Source organism: Ascaphus truei, unplaced genomic scaffold, assembly GCF_040206685.1.
Source record: "Ascaphus truei isolate aAscTru1 unplaced genomic scaffold, aAscTru1.hap1 HAP1_SCAFFOLD_653, whole genome shotgun sequence".
In the NCBI taxonomy this organism is placed as follows: domain Eukaryota; kingdom Metazoa; phylum Chordata; class Amphibia; order Anura; family Ascaphidae; genus Ascaphus; species Ascaphus truei.
This window is the reverse complement of record NW_027456986.1, coordinates 195937-214966: the sequence shown is the minus strand read 5'-3', so window position 1 is coordinate 214966 and position 19030 is coordinate 195937. Positions and strand designations below refer to the sequence as shown.

The 19030-nt window shown below is 51.9% G+C and overlaps 1 protein-coding gene across 1 annotated transcript in view; it reads left to right on the top strand.

Moving 5' to 3' along the window:
• Positions 1 to 3896: 3896 nt before the first annotated feature.
• LOC142485860 (cadherin-related family member 5-like) overlaps positions 3897 to 19030 on the top strand; it is a 113922-nt gene continuing 98788 nt past the window's right edge. Inside the window, exons 1-2 of the mRNA XM_075584572.1 lie at positions 3897 to 3953; positions 6623 to 6715. Coding sequence (XP_075440687.1) covers positions 3897 to 3953; positions 6623 to 6715 — 150 coding nt within the window. The remainder of the gene's footprint in view (positions 3954 to 6622; positions 6716 to 19030) is intronic.

Below are 19030 nucleotides of genomic sequence, written 5' to 3'. Positions count from 1 at the left end.
TCCCCTCCCCCCGCCCCATAGTGCACCTACCACGGAAAAAATATTTTTTAGCGCGCCAACTTTTACTTAACTGTTTTCTTGTTGTGATACAGAACAAAACATCACAATGCAACCTGTTCATTTTTATATTTTCAACAAAAGACATGTGACTGCCTGGGTGGGTGAGTGGGTGACAGTGACTTGACAGTGACTGTGTGGGTGGGTGACAGAGTGATTGAGTGGGTGGGTGACTGACTGCCTCGGTGGGTGACTGACTGCCTGGGTGACTGCCTGGGTGGGTGGGTTGAGTGACTGGGTTTACTGAGTGACTTGACTGGGTGGGGTGACTGGGTGATTGAGTGACTGGTGGGTGAGTGATTGTGTGACTGGGTGAGTGACTGAGTGAATGGGTGGGTGAGTGACTGGGTGTGGGGGTGACTGGGTGGGTAGGTGACTGAGTGTCTGGACGCGTGGGTAACTTAGTGACTGGGCTGGTGGGTGAGTGAGTGACTTGACTGAGTGACTGGGTGAGGTGGGTGACTGAGTGACTGGGTGGGTGATTGCGTGAGTGACTACGTGGGTGGGTGACTGGGTGGGTGAGTGAGTGACTGAGTGGGTGGGTGACTGGGTGGGTGATTGCGTGAGTGACTGGGTGGGTGGGTGACTGGGTGGGTGACTGAGTGACTGGGTGGGTGGGTGAGTGACTAGGTAGGTGGTTGACTGAGTGACTGAGTAGGTGGGTGACTGGTGGGTGGGTGGGTGACTGAGTGACTTGGTGGGTGGGTGACTGAGTGACTGGGTGGGTGACTGAGTGGATGGGTGACTGGGTGAGTGACTGGGTGGGCGGGTGAGTGAGGCTGGGTGGGTGAATGAGTGAGTGACTGGGTGGGTGAGTGAGTGCCTGGGTGAGTGAGTGCCTGGGTGGGTGACTGACCTTGACGGGGTGGGTGCTGCTTCCTGCTTCCTTGCCTCACCAGACGCTGCCCCCGATATCCCCGCAGCAGCTGCCCGGGGCGGGAGGTAGGCTTGGGAGGCGTGGGGGGGGGGGGGGGGAGGTAGGCGACTGGGAGGGGGTAAGACAGGTGGGCTAGTTCCGCGGCTGCTGCCCAGGTCAGGAGGCGGGCGCGGGGGAAGCTGAGTTGGTGGACGCAGGGGGAGCTGAATTGGCGCGCGCGGGGGAAGCTGGGTTGACGGGCGCGGGCTGGCAACGGGCTTCCCCTCCGTCCCACGTGGGGAGCGGGGAGGAACGGTCCCACAGGCAGGCGCCGGACACCCTGCTTGCCCTGCGCATGCGCGCTGGGACCCCCGGCTCTGCGCATGGGGAATCGCCGCCATTCTTTTATTTTTGTAACTTTTTTTTTTTAATATATAACGGGCTCGGCCGCGCAGGGGGCCCGGAACGCCAACCCCGGCAGAACCCCCCTGTTGGCGGCCCTGGAGAGAGGTGAGGGGGAGAAGCAGGGAAGTTAGGAAGGGGGGGAGAGGTGAGGGGGCGAGGCAGGGGAGATTGGAAGGGGGGAGAGGTGAGGGGGCGGGACAGGGGAGATTGGAAGGGGGAGAGGTGAGGGGGCGGGGCAGGGTAGATTGGAAGGGGGGAGAGGTGAGGGGGCAGGGAGGAGAGAGGTGAGGGAGAGAGGCGAGGGGGAGCAGCAGGGAAGATAGGAATGGGAGAGGTGAGGGGGCAAGGCGGGGGGAGATAGGAAGGGGGGAGAGGTGAGGGGGGCGAGGCAGGGGAGATTGGAAGGGGGGAGAGGTGAGGGGGCAAGGTGGGGGAGATAGGAAGGTGGGAGATAGGAAGGGGGAGAGGTGAGAGGGCGAAGCAGGGGAGAGAGGTGAGGGGGCGAGGCAGGGGAGGGAGGTGAGGGGGAGAGGAAGGGAGGAGAGATAGTCAGAAAGAGGGAGGGAGTGGGACAAGGGGAGAGAGTGGATGAAGGTTACAGGCAAAGGAAGGAAGGGATGTTTAGTGTCATCTTTGCTAATAGTGAGTGTGTGGTCTTATCTCAGCTAATAGTTAGCGTGCTCTCTTATCTCAGCTAATAGTTAGCGTGCTCTCTTATCTCTGTGATAGGAGTGTGCTGTCTTATCTCTCTGCTGATAGTGAGGGTGTTCTCTTTTTTCTGTAAGTGTGCTGTCTTGTCTCTGCTAATAGTGAGTGTGCTGTCCTATCGCTGCTAATAGTGAGTGTGCTGTGTTATCTCTGCTGATAGTGAGTGTGCTTTGTTATCTCTGCTGATAGTGAGTGTACTGTCTTATCTCTCTGCTGATAGTGAGTGTGCTGTTTTCTCTCTGCTGATAGCGAGTGTGCTGTCCTCTCTGCTGATAGTGAGTGTGCTGTCCTCTCTGCTGATAGTGAGTGTGCTATATTTTCCTGCTGATAGTGAGCGTGCTGTCTTATCTCTCTGCTAATAGTGAGTATGTTATTTTATCTCTGCTGATAGTGAGTGTGCTGTTTTATCTCTGCTGATAATGAGTGTGCTGTTTTATCTCTGCTGATAATGAGTGTGCTGTTTTATCTCTGCAGATAGTGAGTGTGCTGTGTTATCTCTGCGGATAGTGAGTGTGCTGTGTTATTTCTGCTGATAGTGAGTGTGCTGTCTTATTACTGCTGATAGTGAGTGCTCTCTTACAGTATCTCTGCTGATAGTGAGTGTGCTGTCTTATCCTTCTGCTGATAGTGAGAGTGCTGTCTTGTCTCTCTGCTAATTGTGAGTGTGCTGTCTTCTCTCTGCTGATAGTGAGTGTGCTGTCTTCTCTCTGCTGATAGTGAGCGTGCAGTCTCCTCTGCTGATAGTGTGTGTGCGCTCTTATCTCTGCTGATAGTAAGTGTCCTGTCTTTTTTCTGTGATAGTGAGTGTGCTTGCTGTCTTCTCTGCTGATAGTGAGTGTGCTGTTCTATCTCTGCGGATAGTGAGTGGGCTGTCTTATCTCTGCTGATAGTGAGCATGCTGCCTTATCTCTCTGCTGATAGTGAGTGTGCTCTCTTATCTCTGCTGATAGTGAGTGTGCTGTCTTATTTCTGCTGATGGTGAGTGTGCAATCTTATCTCTGCTGATAGTGAGTGTGCACTCATATCTCTGCTGATAGTGAGTGTGCACTCTTATCTTTGCTGATAGTGAGTGTGCGCTCGTATGTCTGCTGATATTGGGTGTGCACTCATCTCTGCTGATAGTGAGTGTGTGCTCTTATCTGCTGATAGTGAGTGTGCGCTCGTATCTCTGCTGACAGTGAGCGTGCGTGCTTATCTCTGCTAACAGTGAGTGTGCGCTCTTATCTCTGCTGATAGTGTGTGTGTGCGCTCTCTGCTGATAGTGAGTGTGCGCTCTTATCTCTGATGATAGTGAGTGTGCGCTCTTAGCTCTGCTGATAGTGAGTGTGCACGCTTGTCTCTGCTGATATTGAGTGTGCGCGCTTATCTCTGCTGATAGTGAGTGTGCGCTCTTATCTCTGCTGATAGTGAGTGTGCGCTCTTATCTCTGCTGATAGTGAATGTGCACTCTTATCTCTGCTGATAGTGAGTGTGCGTGCTTATCGCTGCTGATGGTGAGTGTGCGTGCTTATCTCTGCTGATAGTGAGTGTGCGCTCTTATCTCTGCTGATGGTGAGTGTGCGCGCTTATCTCTGCTGATAGTGAGTGTACGCTCTTATCTCTGCTGATGGTGAGTATGCGTGCTTATCTCTGCTGATAGTGAGTGTGCGCTCTTATCTCTGCTGATAGTGAGTGTGCGTGCTTATCTCTGCTGATAGTGAGTGTGCGCTCTTATCTCTGCCGGTAGTGAGTGTGCGTGCTTATCTCTGCTGATAGTGAGTGTACGCTCTTATCTCTGCTGATGGTGAGTGTGCGTGCTTATCTCTGCTGATAGTGAGTGTGCGCTCTTATCTCTGCCGATAGTGAGTGTGCGCTCTTATCTCTGCAGGCCATGGACTCCTCCGTTCTCTTGGTCACGTTATCCTGTTCTGAGGAAGGATTTCCCACGGTAACAGATTCTCAGCAGTTTTATTTCTGATTTATTACTATATTATAATGTTATTGTGTCCTGTCACAGTTATATATATATAGATAGATTGTGTCCTGTCAGTTATACACAAGTGTTATATTTATAACATTGTATCATGTTTGTTTTTATAAGTCACACTGTGACACTACACAATGTCACCTGACACACTGAGATCAGCACAGTGTTATCAAAGAAAAAAAGTGTGATTGTGGGCGCTCCTTTCTGAGAGAAAATCAAGTGCAATTATACTGTATTAATCAATGGAAAAATAAATATATATATATAGTGCTCAATAAAAATATATCCGTGCAAATGTGTTTGTTAAAGTTATTTAGTGATATGAAATCGCAGCTCAACCCTTTTGTAGAGACGGTCAAATTCTCCTTAGACAGATCTTCAAAGGTAGGTTATTGGGGAGCGCAGATACCCCCGGATATGAAAAAGATATACTGTAAACAATATACTGTATAGTGTAGTATTTTCTTAGATAGGAGACATCTTTGGTAAAAACAGAAATGGGGACTCACACTTTCCCAGTGAATCAACAGCAATGGTTTAACCGGATGGATGGTCATCTCAGATGGACACAGCGCGTTTGTCCTCAATATAAGAAGAACACACTCTTAGTGCAACATTGCTAGTTCAATATAAGTTATATTATAACGAATAGTATCGCACTTACATTTGAACACAATGGCATGTCTCTTTGAGACTGATAGGCCCTGTGAGACCGCCCCACACCCACGGCTCCGAAAAACGGAATTATCTCAAACCGGAAGTGACGCAGCCAACCGCCGGAAGTGACGCAGCCAACCGCCGGAAGTGACGCAGCCAACCGCCGGAAGTGACGCAGCCAACCGCCGGAAGTGACGCGGCCAACCGCCGAAAGTGACGCGGCCAACCGCCGGAAGTGACGCGGCCAACCGCAGGAAGTGACGCGGCCAACCGCCGGAAGTGACGCGGCCAACCGCCGGAAGTGACGCAGCCAACCGCCGGAAGTGACGCAGCCAACCGCCGGAAGTGATGCAGCCAACTGCCGGAAGTGACGCGGCCAACCGCCGGAAGTGACGCGGCCAACCGCCGGAAGTGACGCGGTCAACCGCAGGAAGTGACGCAGCCAACCGCAGGAAGTGACGCAGCCAACCGCCGGAAGTGACGCGGCCAACCGCCGGAAGTGACGCGGCCAACCGCCGAAAGTGACGCGGCCAACCGCCGGAAGTGACGCGGCCAACCGCCGGAAGTGACGCGGCCAACCGCCGGAAGTGACGCGGCCAACCGCCGGAAGTGACGCGGCCAACCGCCGGAAGTGACGCGGCCAACCGCCGGAAGTGACGCGGCCAACCGCCGGAAGTGACGCGGCCAACCGCCGGAAGTGACGCGGCCAACCGCCGGAAGTGACGCGGCCAACCGCCGGAAGTGACGCGGCCAACCGCCGGAAGTGACGCGGCCAACCGCCGGAAGTGACGCGGCCAACCGCCGGAAGTGACGCGGCCAACCGCCGGAAGTGACGCGGCCAACCGCCGGAAGTGACGCGGTCAACCGCAGGAAGTGACGCAGCCAACCGCAGGAAGTGACGCGGCCAACCGCCGGAAGTGACGCGGCCAACCGCCGGAAGTGACGCGGCCAATCGCCGGAAGTGACGCGGCCAACCGCCGGAAGTGACGCGGCCAACCGCCGGAAGTGACGCGGCCAACTGCCGGAAGTGACGCAGCCAACCGCCGGAAGTGACGCAGCCAACCGCCGGAAGTGATGCAGCCAACTGCCGGAAGTGACGCAGCCAACCGCCGGAAGTGACGCAGCCAACTGCCGGAAGTGACGCAGCCAACCGCCGGAAGTGGCGCAGCCAACCGCCGGAAGTGACGCAGCCAACCGCCGGAAGTGACGCAGCCAACCGCCGGAAGTGACGCAGCCAACCGCCGGAAGTGACGCAGCCAACCGCCGGAAGTGGCGCAGCCAACCGCCGGAAGTGACGCGACGCAGTCCGGGAGCCTAGAGGAATCGGGCCACCTATAATTCTTATGTGTACATGCCCTTGTGTTCAAATGTAAGTGTGATACTATTCGTTATAATGGCAAGGTAGGAGAAAAAAGAAGGAGCACACAAAATATGGTGGTATCAAAAGATTACCAAAAGGTGTTTGGTCTGAGGAAGGGACTTTGTGTCCTGAAACGTTACCACATAACGCTCTGATGCATTAATACATTTGGTAATCTTTTGATACCACCATATTTTGTGTGCTCCTTTTTTCGCCTACCTTGCCAGTATTTAGGATCCAGATTTGGGACGCCAGGATCAATGGAAGGTGAGCACCAAAAGCAAACACCTTGTTAAATTTCTTTAAACAGTGGTGTGCCATCTATAATCCTTTTTGTATTACTATTCTTTATCTCTCTCTCCCCTCTTCTTTTTCTGTCTCCCCCTTTTGTCTCCCCCCTCTCCCCTCCTGTTTCTCCCCCTCTCCTCTCTCTCCTCCTCTGTCTCTCCTCTCACCTCCTCTGTCTCCCTCTCTCTCCACCTCTGTCTCTCCCCTCTCTCCCTTCTCTTCCCCTCTCCCCTCCTCTGTTTCTCCCCTCCCCCTTTCTCCGTCTCTCTCTTCTCCCCCCCCCCCCACGTCTCTCCCTCTGTCTCTCCCATACCCCTCTTCCCAGGTTCAGTACAGGATCATTGTCCAGGTACTGAATGAAAATGACAATAAGCCGAGATTCCTGGAGGAGTCAGTGGTGGCTCAGAACATCAGCGAGGTGAGTGTGAGTGTGCACCAATGAGAGAGGGGCCCTCCTGTGAGTGTTAGTCATAGCTACAGTAATACTCAGTGTGTGTGTTACTCACTCCCTGTATCACAGATAACCCTGTGTGTGTGTGACTAACTCCCACTGTATCACAGATAAACCTGTGTGTGTGTGACTCTCTCCCTGTATCACAGATAACCCTGTGTGTGTGTGACTAACTCCCACTGTATCACAGATAACCCGGTGTGTGTGTGTGACTCTCCCCCTGTATCACAGATAACCCGGTGTGTGTGTTACTCACTCCCTTTATCACAGATAACCCGGTGTGTGTGTGTGACTAACTCCCACTGTATCACAGATAACCTGGTGTGTGTGACTCTCCCGCTGTATCCCTGTATCACAGATAACCCTGTGTGTGTGTGACTCTCTCCCGCTGTGTCACTGTATCACAGATAACCCTGTGTGTGTGTGACTCTCTCCCGCTGTATCCCTGTATCACAGATATCCCTGTGTGCGTGTGACTCTCTCCCGCTGTATCACTGTATCACAGATAACCCTGTGTGTGTGACTCTCTCGCTGTATCCCTGTATCACAGATAACCCTGTGTGTGTGTGACTCTCTCCCGCTGTATACCTGTATCACAGATAACCCTGTGTGTGTGTGACTCTCTCCCGCTGTATCACTGTATCACAGATAACCCTGTGTGTGTGTGACTCTCTCCCGCTGTGTCACTGTATCACAGATAACCCTGTGTGTGTGTGTGACTCTCCCGCTGTATCCCTGTATCACAGATATCCCTGTGTGTGTGTGACTCTCTCCCGCTGTATCACTGTATCACAGATAACCCTGTGTGTGTGACTCTCTCCCGCAGTGTCCCTGTATCACAGATATCCCTGTGTGTGTGTGACTCTCTCCCGCTGTATCCCTGTATCACAGATAACCCTGTGTGTGTGACTCTCTCCCGCTGTATCATTGTATCATAGATAATACTGCATGTGTGTGAGACTCTCTCCCGCTGTGTCCCTGTATCACAGATAACCCGGTGTGTGTGACTCTCTCCCGCTGTATCCCTGTATCACAGATAACCCTGTGTGTGTGACTCTCTCCCGCTGTATCATTGTATCATAGATAATACTGCATGTGTGTGAGACTCTCTCCCGCTGTATCCCTGTATCACAGATAACCCGGTGTGTGTGACTCTCTCCCGCTGTATCCCTGTATCACAGATAACCCTGTGTGTGTGACTCTCTCCCGCTGTATCATTGTATCATAGATTATACTGCGTGTGTGTGTGACTCTCCCGCTGTGTCCCTGTATCACAGATAACCCTGTGTGTGTGTGACTCTCTCCCGCTGTATCCCTGTATCACAGATAACCCGGTGTGTGTGACTCTCTCCCGCTGTATCCCTGTATCACAGATAACCCTGTGTGTGTGTGACTCTCTCCCGCTGTATCACTTTATCACAGATAACCCTGTGTGTGTGTGTGTGTGACTCTCTCCTGCTGTATCACTGTATCACAGATAACCCTATGTGTGTGTGTGACTCTCTCCCGCTGTATCACTGTATCACAGATAACCCTGTGTGTGTGTGTGTGTGTGACTCTCCCGCTGTATCCCTGTATCACAGATAACCCTGTGTGTGTGTGACTCTCTCCTGCTGTATCCCTGTATCACAGATAACCCTGTGTGTGTGTGACTCTCCCGCTGTATCCCTGTATCACAGATAACCCTGTGTGTGTGTGTGTGACTCTCCCGCTGTATCCCTGTATCACAGATAACCCTGTGTGTGTGTGTGTGTGTGACTCTCTCCCGCTGTATCACTGTATCACAGATATCCCTGTGTGTGTGTGTGTGACTCTCTCCTGCTGTATCCCTGTATCACAGATATCCCTGTGTGTGTGTGACTCTCTCCCGCTGTATTACTGTATCACAGATAACCAGTGTGTGTGTGACTCTCTCCCGCTGTATTACTGTATCACAGATAACCCTGTGTGTGTGTGACTCTCTCCCGCTGTATCCCTGTATCACAGATATCCCTGTGTGTGTGTGACTCTCTCCCGCTGTATCACTGTATCACAGATAACCCTGTGTGTGTGACTCTTGCCCGCAGTGTCCCTGTATCACAGATAACCCTGTGTGTGTGTGACTCCCGCTTATCCCTGTATCACAGATAACCCTGTGTGTGTGTGACTCTCCCGCTGTATCCCTGTATCACAGATAACCCTGTGTGTGTGACTCTCTCCTGCTGTATCCGTGTATCACAGATAACCCGGTGTGTGTGTGTGTGTGTGTGTGTGACTCTCCCGCTGTATCCCTGTATCACAGATAACCCTGTGTGTGTGTGACTCTCTCCCGCGGTATCCCTGTATCACAGATAACCCTTTGTGTGTGTGACTCTCCCGCTCCGCTGTGTCCCTGTATCACAGATAACCCTGTGTGTGTGTGTGTGTGACTCTCTCCCGCTGTATCACTGTATCACAGATAACCCTGTGTGTGTGTGACTCTCTCGCTGTATCACTGTATCACAGATAACCCTGTGTGTGTGTGACTCACTCCCACTGTATCACTGTATCACAGATAACCCTGTGTGTGTGTGACTCTCTCCCGCTGTAACACTGTATCACAGATAACCCTGTGTGTGTGTGTGTGTGTGACTCTCCCGCTGTATCCCTGTATCACAGATAACCCTGTGTGTGTGTGACTCTCTCCCGCGGTATCCCTGTATCACAGATAACCCTTTGTGTGTGACTCTCCCGCTCCGCTGTGTCCCTGTATCACAGATAACCCTGTGTGTGTGTGTGTGTGACTCTCTCCCGCTGTATCACTGTATCACAGATAACCCTGTGTGTGTGTGACTCTCTCGCTGTATCACTGTATCACAGATATCCCTGTGTGTGTGTGACTCTCTCCCGCTGTATCACTGTATCACAGATAACCCTGTGTGTGTGACTCTTGCCCGCAGTGTCCCTGTATCACAGAGAACCCTGTGTGTGTGTGACTCCCGCTTATCCCTGTATCACAGATAACCCTGTGTGTGTGTGACTCTCCCGCTGTATCCCTGTATCACAGATAACCCTGTGTGTGTGACTCTCTCCTGCTGTATCCGTGTATCACAGATAACCCGGTGTGTGTGTGTGTGTGTGTGACTCTCCCGCTGTATCCCTGTATCACAGATAACCCTGTGTGTGTGTGACTCTCTCCCGCGGTATCCCTGTATCACAGATAACCCTTTGTGTGTGTGACTCTCCCGCTCCGCTGTGTCCCTGTATCACAGATAACCCTGTGTGTGTGACTCTCTCCTGCTGTATCCGTGTATCACAGATAACCCGGTGTGTGTGTGTGTGTGTGTGTGTGTGTGACTCTCCCGCTGTATCCCTGTATCACAGATAACCCTGTGTGTGTGTGACTCTCTCCCGCTGTATCACTGTATCACAGATAACCCTGTGTGTGTGTGACTCTCTCCCGCTGTGTCACTGTATCACAGATAACCCTGTGTGTGTGTGTGACTCTCCCGCTGTATCCCTGTATCACAGATATCCCTGTGTGTGTGTGTGACTCTCTCCCGCTGTATCACTGTATCACAGATAACCCTGTGTGTGTGACTCTCTCCCGCTGTGTCACTGTATCACAGATAACCCGGTGTGTGTGACTCTCTCCCGCTGTATCCCTGTATCACAGATAACCCTGTGTGTGTGACTCTCTCCCGCTGTATCATTGTATCATAGATAATACTGCATGTGTGTGAGACTCTCTCCCGCTGTATCCCTGTATCACAGATATCCCTGTGTGTGTGTGACTCTCTCCCGCTGTATCACTGTATCACAGATAACCCTGTGTGTGTGACTCTCTCCCGCAGTGTCCCTGTATCACAGATAACCCGGTGTGTGTGACTCTCTCCCGCTGTATCCCTGTATCACAGATAACCCTGTGTGTGTGACTCTCTCCCGCTGTATCATTGTATCATAGATAATACTGCATGTGTGTGAGACTCTCTCCCGCTGTATCCCTGTATCACAGATAACCCTGTGTGTGTGTGAATCTCTCCCGCTGTATCCCTGTATCACAGATAACCCTGTGTGTGTGACTCTCTCCCGCTGTATCATTGTATCATAGATTATACTGCGTGTGTGTGTGACTCTCCCGCTGTGTCCCTGTATCACAGATAACCCTGTGTGTGTGTGACTCTCTCCCGCTGTATCCCTGTATCACAGATAACCCTGTGTGTGTGTGACTCTCTCCCGCTGTATCCCTGTATCACAGATAACCCTGTGTGTGTGTGACTCTCTCCCGCTGTATCACTTTATCACAGATAACCCTGTGTGTGTGTGTGTGACTCTCTCCTGCTGTATCACTGTATCACAGATAACCCTATGTGTGTGTGTGACTCTCTCCCGCTGTATCACTGTATCACAGATAACCCTGTGTGTGTGTGTGTGTGTGTGTGACTCTCCCGCTGTATCCCTGTATCACAGATAACCCTGTGTGTGTGTGACTCTCTCCTGCTGTATCCCTGTATCACAGATAACCCTGTGTGTGTGTGACTCTCCCGCTGTATCCCTGTATCACAGATAACCCTGTGTGTGTGTGTGTGACTCTCCCGCTGTATCCCTGTATCACAGATAACCCTGTGTGTGTGTGTGTGTGACTCTCTCCCGCTGTATCACTGTATCACAGATATCCCTGTGTGTGTGTGTGTGACTCTCTCCTGCTGTATCCCTGTATCACAGATATCCCTGTGTGTGTGTGACTCTCTCCCGCTGTATTACTGTATCACAGATAACCAGTGTGTGTGTGACTCTCTCCCGCTGTATTACTGTATCACAGATAACCCTGTGTGTGTGTGACTCTCTCCCGCTGTATCCCTGTATCACAGATATCCCTGTGTGTGTGTGTGTGTGACTCTCCCGCTGTATCCCTGTATCACAGATATCCCTGTGTGTGTGTGTGTGTGACTCTCCCGCTGTATCCCTGTATCACAGATAACCCTGTGTGTGTGTGACTCTCTCCTGCTGTATCCCTGTATCACAGATAACCCTGTGTGTGTGTGACTCTCCCGCTGTATCCCTGTATCACAGATAACCCTGTGTGTGTGTGTGTGACTCTCCCGCTGTATCCCTGTATCACAGATAACCCTGTGTGTGTGTGTGACTCTCTCCCGCTGTATCACTGTATCACAGATATCCCTGTGTGTGTGTGTGTGACTCTCTCCTGCTGTATCCCTGTATCACAGATATCCCTGTGTGTGTGTGACTCTCTCCCGCTGTATTACTGTATCACAGATAACCAGTGTGTGTGTGACTCTCTCCCGCTGTATTACTGTATCACAGATAACCCTGTGTGTGTGTGACTCTCTCCCGCTGTATCCCTGTATCACAGATATCCCTGTGTGTGTGTGTGTGTGACTCTCCCGCTGTATCCCTGTATCACAGATATCCCTGTGTGTGTGTGACTCTCTCCCGCTGTATCACTGTATCACAGATAACCCTGTGTGTGTGACTCTTGCCCGCAGTGTCCCTGTATCACAGATAACCCTGTGTGTGTGTGACTCCCGCTTATCCCTGTATCACAGATAACCCTGTGTGTGTGTGACTCTCCCGCTGTATCCCTGTATCACAGATAACCCTGTGTGTGTGACTCTCTCCTGCTGTATCCGTGTATCACAGATAACCCGGTGTGTGTGTGTGTGTGACTCTCCCGCTGTATCCCTGTATCACAGATAACCCTGTGTGTGTGTGACTCTCTCCAGCGGTATCCCTGGATCACAGATAACCCTTTGTGTTTGTGACTCTCCCGCTCCGCTGTGTCCCTGTATCACAGATAACCCTGTGTGTGTGTGTGTGTGTGTGACTCTCTCCCGCTGTATCACTGTATCACAGATAACCCTGTGTGTGTGTGACTCTCTCGCTGTATCACTGTATCACAGATAACCCTGTGTGTGTGTGACTCACTCCCACTGTATCACTGTATCACAGATAACCCTGTGTGTGTGTGACTCTCTCCCGCTGTAACACTGTATCACAGATAACCCTGTGTGTGTGTGTGTGTGTGACTCTCCCGCTGTATCCCTGTATCACAGATAACCCTGTGTGTGTGTGACTCTCTCCCGCGGTATCCCTGTATCACAGATAACCCTTTGTGTGTGACTCTCCCGCTCCGCTGTGTCCCTGTATCACAGATAACCCTGTGTGTGTGTGTGTGTGACTCTCTCCCGCTGTATCACTGTATCACAGATAACCCTGTGTGTGTGTGACTCTCTCGCTGTATCACTGTATCACAGATAACCCTGTGTGTGTGTGACTCACTCCCACTGTATCACTGTATCACAGATAACCCTGTGTGTGTGTGACTCTCTCCCGCTGTAACACTGTATCACAGATAACCCTGTGTGTGTGTGTGACTCTCCCGCTGTATCCCTGTATCACAGATAACCCCGTGTGTGTGACTCTCCCGCTGTATCCCTGTATCACAGATAACCCGGTGTGTGTGTGACTCTCCCACTGTGTCCCTGTATCACAGATAACCCTGTGTGTGTGTGACTCCCGCTTATCCCTGTATCACAGATAACCCTGTGTGTGTGTGACTCTCCCGCTGTATCCCTGTATCACAGATAACCCTGTGTGTGTGACTCTCTCCTGCTGTATCCGTGTATCACAGATAACCCGGTGTGTGTGTGTGTGTGACTCTCCCGCTGTATCCCTGTATCACCGATAACCCTGTGTGTGTGTGACTCTCTCCCGCGGTATCCCTGTATCACAGATAACCCTTTGTGTGTGTGACTCTCCCGCTCCGCTGTGTCCCTGTATCACAGATAACCCTGTGTGTGTGTGTGTGTGACTCTCTCCCGCTGTATCACTGTATCACAGATAACCCTGTGTGTGTGTGACTCTCTCGCTGTATCACTGTATCACAGATAACCCTGTGTGTGTGTGACTCACTCCCACTGTATCACTGTATCACAGATAACCCTGTGTGTGTGTGACTCTCTCCCGCTGTAACACTGTATCACAGATAACCCTGTGTGTGTGTGTGACTCTCCCGCTGTATCCCTGTATCACAGATAACCCTGTGTGTGTGTGACTCTCCCGCTGTATCCCTGTATCACAGATAACCCTGTGTGTGTGTGTGACTCTCTCCTGCTGTATCCCTGTATCACAGATAACCCTGTGTGTGTGTGACTCTCTCCCGCTGTATCCCTGTATCACATGTAACGGGTTTCCCCCCCCCCAATCGCAGATTATAGTGTGGGGGTGCAGGAAACATACAGTGTTACTCGGTTGTGGTGCGTTACCTGTTGGCTCACAGGAGGGCTGAGCTTCCGCCACGGGGAACCTGGGGTAATTATACTAGGGGTGATCACTTACAACATCTTCTCGGTACAGCGCCTCCACCTGCGATGGCTCCCACCAGAGGGGGAGTGGTTCCTCGCAGGACAATCAATGATAACATACACGGTGAGGTATAATAACTAAGGACTTTACTAAGATGCAAACAACGTATCACGGCAGTACCACAGTATAACCTGTGTCCCTCTCTCGAGGAGACACCTACTGCGTCACGCAGGACGCTTCCCCAACACCAGGTGATCCCACCCAGTGTCCCGAGGATCCCCACCCAATGTCCCGCACTCTTGCAGAGAGAGTCAATGGGTGACTGCGCAGTCACTATTTATACTAAGGGCCCGTTGGTGCACTTGTGTATCAGATAGTACCTGCCCGAGCACTCCCGTGCTCGGATCTCCAACGGGCTTCACAAAGGATCCGTCGTGTGATGGTTCCGTCTGATCCTACACCGGACTCCTTGCACACGAACCACCAGGGGTGGTCCGAACCTGGTGAACAGTCTCTGCGGACCCCAACGAGGGTCCCTACCTCTTAGCAGGAACCGCAGCGTCCGCTGTGTCCCTGTCTAATCTAAGTGGCACTAACGTGACAGGAATCTTAACCTAGGGCCTGTCCCTGTAGTGCAGCAACCTGTAGTGGCTTGGGGAACTCCTATAGGCCTGCAGGGGTAATGACCTGTCCCACTCCCCTAACTACCCAAGTCCCTCACCTCACTACTATCTAACGAGTCCCAGCGCCTACAGCAGCAAGCTGTAGCTCACTGGAGGCTGCAGCCAACGTGCTGCACAACAAGGTGCCTGCCTGTCAGACCTCACAGCACTAACAGCCGTGACTCTGACAAGGCAGCACTCTATGCTAAGGGCAGCGTCCCTATTTTGGGCCTCCCTAAGCATTTACCCACTAAACTAGTGGGGAGTTGGGGCCTACCTGGGGTGTAGGTACCTATATGGGGCAGGAGCTGCACTCGCTCCCCGCACCCTTCCTTCCCTCACAGCTCCCTGACTCCAACTCTCTGTAACCTTTCTTTTCCAGCTCCCACTAATGTAAGTGGCAGGGTCCCTAACCTGAGGGCTGCCCCTGGCAACACTCACCTTACTGGGGAGCTGAGCTATCTCGGGCCCTGGGGGTGCTGGCCTAGTACAGGGAGTCCCTGACTCCTGCACCCTACCTCCTTCCCTGGGCTGCTCCGGTCTCTGACTGCCCAACGTGCTGCAACTCACAAAAACCCTGTCTGCCCACAACATTGTTGCAACTCTGCAGCATGAGAATCTGCCAGCTCTATTGGCTTCAATGCTGCCTGTGACCAGGGTGAAAGTGCAGTCCCCAGAGGCTGCTGGGAATTGTAGTCCTTGGCAAAGCTCTTTCCTATGGGGACCGCGTGCGCGATCTTTACTGCGCATGGGTGAAGCTCGCCATCCCTTTCCCCCACTGCCACAGGGGTAAACCAGGGGCAAAGGAAGATCAGGGGAACCGGGGGTGACCCCCTTACACACAGATAACCCTGTGTGTGTGTAACTCTCTCCCGCTGTATCACTGTATCACAGATAACCCTGTGTGTGTGTGACTCTCCCGCTGTATCACTGTATCACAGATAACCCGGTGTGTGTGACTCTCTCCCGCTGTATCACTGTATCACAGATAACCCTGTGTGTGTGTGTGTGTGTGTGTGTGTGACTCTCTCCCGCTGTATCACTGTATCACAGATAACCCTGTGTGTGTGACTCTCTCCCGCTGTATCACTGTATCACAGATAACCCTGTGTGTGTGTGTGTGTGTGTGTGTGACTCTCTCCCGCTGTATCACTGTATCACAGATAACCCTGTGTGTGTGTGACTCTCTCCCGCTGTATCCCTGTATCACAGATATCCCTGTGTGTGTGTGACTCTCCCGCTGTATCACTGTATCACAGATATCCCTGTGTGTGTGTGACTCTCTCCCGCTGTATCACTGTATCACAGATAACCCTGTGTGTGTGTGACTCCCGCTGTATCACTGTATCACAGATATCCCTGTGTGTGTGTGACTCTCTCCCGCTGTATCACTGTATCACAGATAACCCTGTGTGTGTGTGACTCTCTCCCGCTGTATCACTGTATCACAGATAACCCTGTGTGTGTGTGTGTGTGTGTGTGACTCTCTCCCGCTGTATCACTGTATCACAGATAACCCTGTGTGTGTGTGACTCTCTCCCGCTGTATCCCTGTATCACAGATATCCCTGTGTGTGTGTGACTCTCCCGCTGTATCACTGTATCACAGATATCCCTGTGTGTGTGTGACTCTCTCCCGCTGTATCACTGTATCACAGATAACCCTGTGTGTGTGTGACTCCCGCTGTATCACTGTATCACAGATATCCCTGTGTGTGTGTGACTCTCTCCCGCTGTATCACTGTATCACAGATAACCCTGTGTGTGTGACTCTCTCCCGCTGTATACCTGTATCACAGATAACCGTGTGTGTGTGTGTGTGTGTGTGTGACTCTCTCCCGCTGTATCACTGTATCACAGATAACCCGGTGTGTGTATGACTCTCTCCCGCTGTATCCCTGTATCACAGATAACCCGGTGTGTGTATGACTCTCTCCCGCTGTATCCCTGTATCACAGATATCCCTGTGTGTGTGTGACTCTCTCCCGCTGTATCACTGTATCACAATTAACCCTGTGTGTGTGTGACTCTCCCGCTGTATCACTGTATCACAGATAACCCTGTGTGTGACTTTCTCCCGCTGTATCACTGTATCACAGATAATACTGCGTGTGTGTGACTCTCTCCCGCTGTGTCCCTGTATCACAGATAACCCGGTGTGTGTGTGTGTGACTCTCTCACACTGTGTCCCTGTATCACAGATAACCCTGTGTGTGTGACTCTCTCCCGCTGTATCCCTGTATCACAGATAACCCTGTGTGTGTGTGACTCTCTCCCGCTGTGTCCCTGTATCACAGATAACCCGGTGTGTGTGTGTGACTCTCTCACACTGTGTCCCTGTATCACAGAAAACCATGTGTGTGTGACTCTCTCCCGCTGTGTCCCTGTATCACAGATAACCCTGTGTGTGTGACTCTCTCCCGCTGTATCCCTGTATCACAGATAACCCTGTGTGTGTGACTCTCTCCCGCTGTATCCCTGTATCACAGATAACCCTGTGTGTGTGACTCTCTCCCGCTGTATCCCTGTATCACAGATAACCCTGTGTGTGTGACTCTCTCCCGCTGTATCACTGTATCACAGATAACCCTGTGTGTGTGTGACTCTCTCCCGCTGTATCCCTGTATCACAGATAACCCTGTGTGTGTGTGACTCTCTCCCGCTGTATCACTGTATCACAATTAACCCTGTGTGTGTGTGACTCTCCCGCTGTATCACTGTATCACAGATAACCCTGTGTGTGTGACTTTCTCCCGCTGTATCACTGTATCACAGATAATACTGCGTGTGTGTGACTCTCTCCCGCTGTGTCCCTGTATCACAGATAACCCGGTGTGTGTGTGACTCTCTCCCACTGTGTCCCTGTATCACAGATAACCCTGTGTGTGTGACTCTCTCCCGCTGTATCCCTGTATCACAGATAACCAGATAACTGTGTGTGTGTGTGACTCTCTCCTGCTGTATCACACTGTGTGTGTGACTCTCTCCCGCTGTATCACACTGTGTGTGTGTGTGTGACTCTCTCCCGCTGTATCACACTGTGTGTGTGTGTGACTCTCTCCCACTGTATCACACTGTGTGTGTGTGTGTGTGTGACTCTCTCCCGCTGTATCACACTGTGTGTGTGTGTGACTCTCTCCCGATGTATCACACTGTGTGTGTGTGTGTGTGTGTGACTCTCTCCTGCTGTATCACACTGTTTGTGTGTGTGTGTGTGACTCTCTCCCGCTGTATCACACTTTTTGTGTGTGTGTGTGTGACTCTCTCCCGCTGTATCATACTGTGTGTGTGTGACTCTCTCCCGCTGTATCACACTGTGTGTGTGTGTGTGTGACTTTCTCCCGCTGTATCACACTGTGTGTGTGTGACTCTCTCCCGCTGTATCACACTGTGTGTGTGTGTGACACTCTCCCGCTGTATCACACTGTGTGTGTGTGTGACTCTCTCCCGCTGTATCACACGGTGTGTGTGTGTGTGACTCTCTCCCGCTGTATCACATGGTGTGTGTGTGTGTGACTCTCTCCCGCTGTATCACACTGTGTGTGTGTGTGTGTGACTCTCTCCCGCTGTATCACTCTGTGTGTGTGTGTGTGTGTGTGTGTGTGTGTGTGTGTGTGTGTGTGTGACTCTCTCCCGCTGTATCACTCTGTGTGTGTGTGTGTGTGTGTGACTCTCTCCCGCTGTATCACTCTGTGTGTGTGTGTGTGACTCTCTCCCGCTGTATCACACTGTGTGTGACTCTCTCCCGCTGTATCACACTGTGTGTGTGTGACTCTCTCCCGCTGTATCACACTGTGTGTGTGTGTGACTCTCTCCCGCTGTATCACACTGTGTGAGTGTGACTCTCTCCCGCTGTATCACACGGTGTGTGTGTGTGTGTGTGTGACTCTCTCCCGCTGTATCACACTGTGTGTGTGTGTGTGACTCTCTCCCGCTGTATCACACTGTGTGTGTGTGTGTGTGTGACTCTCTCCCGCTGTATACCTGTATCACAGATAACCGTGTGTGTGTGTGTGTGACTCTCTCCCGCTGTATCACTGTATCACAGATAACCCGGTGTGTGTGTGACTCTCTCCCGCTGTATCCCTGTATCACAGATAACCCTGTGTGTGTGACACTCTCCCGCTGTATCCCTGTATCACAGATAACCCTGTGTGTGTGACTCTCTCCCGCTGTATCACTGTATCACAGATAACCCTGTGTGTGTGTGTGACTCTCTCCCGCTGTATCCCTGTATCACAGATATTCCTGTGTGTGTGTGACTCTCTCCCGCTGTATCACTGTATCACAATTAACCCTGTGTGTGTGTGACTCTCTCCCGCTGTATCACTGTATCA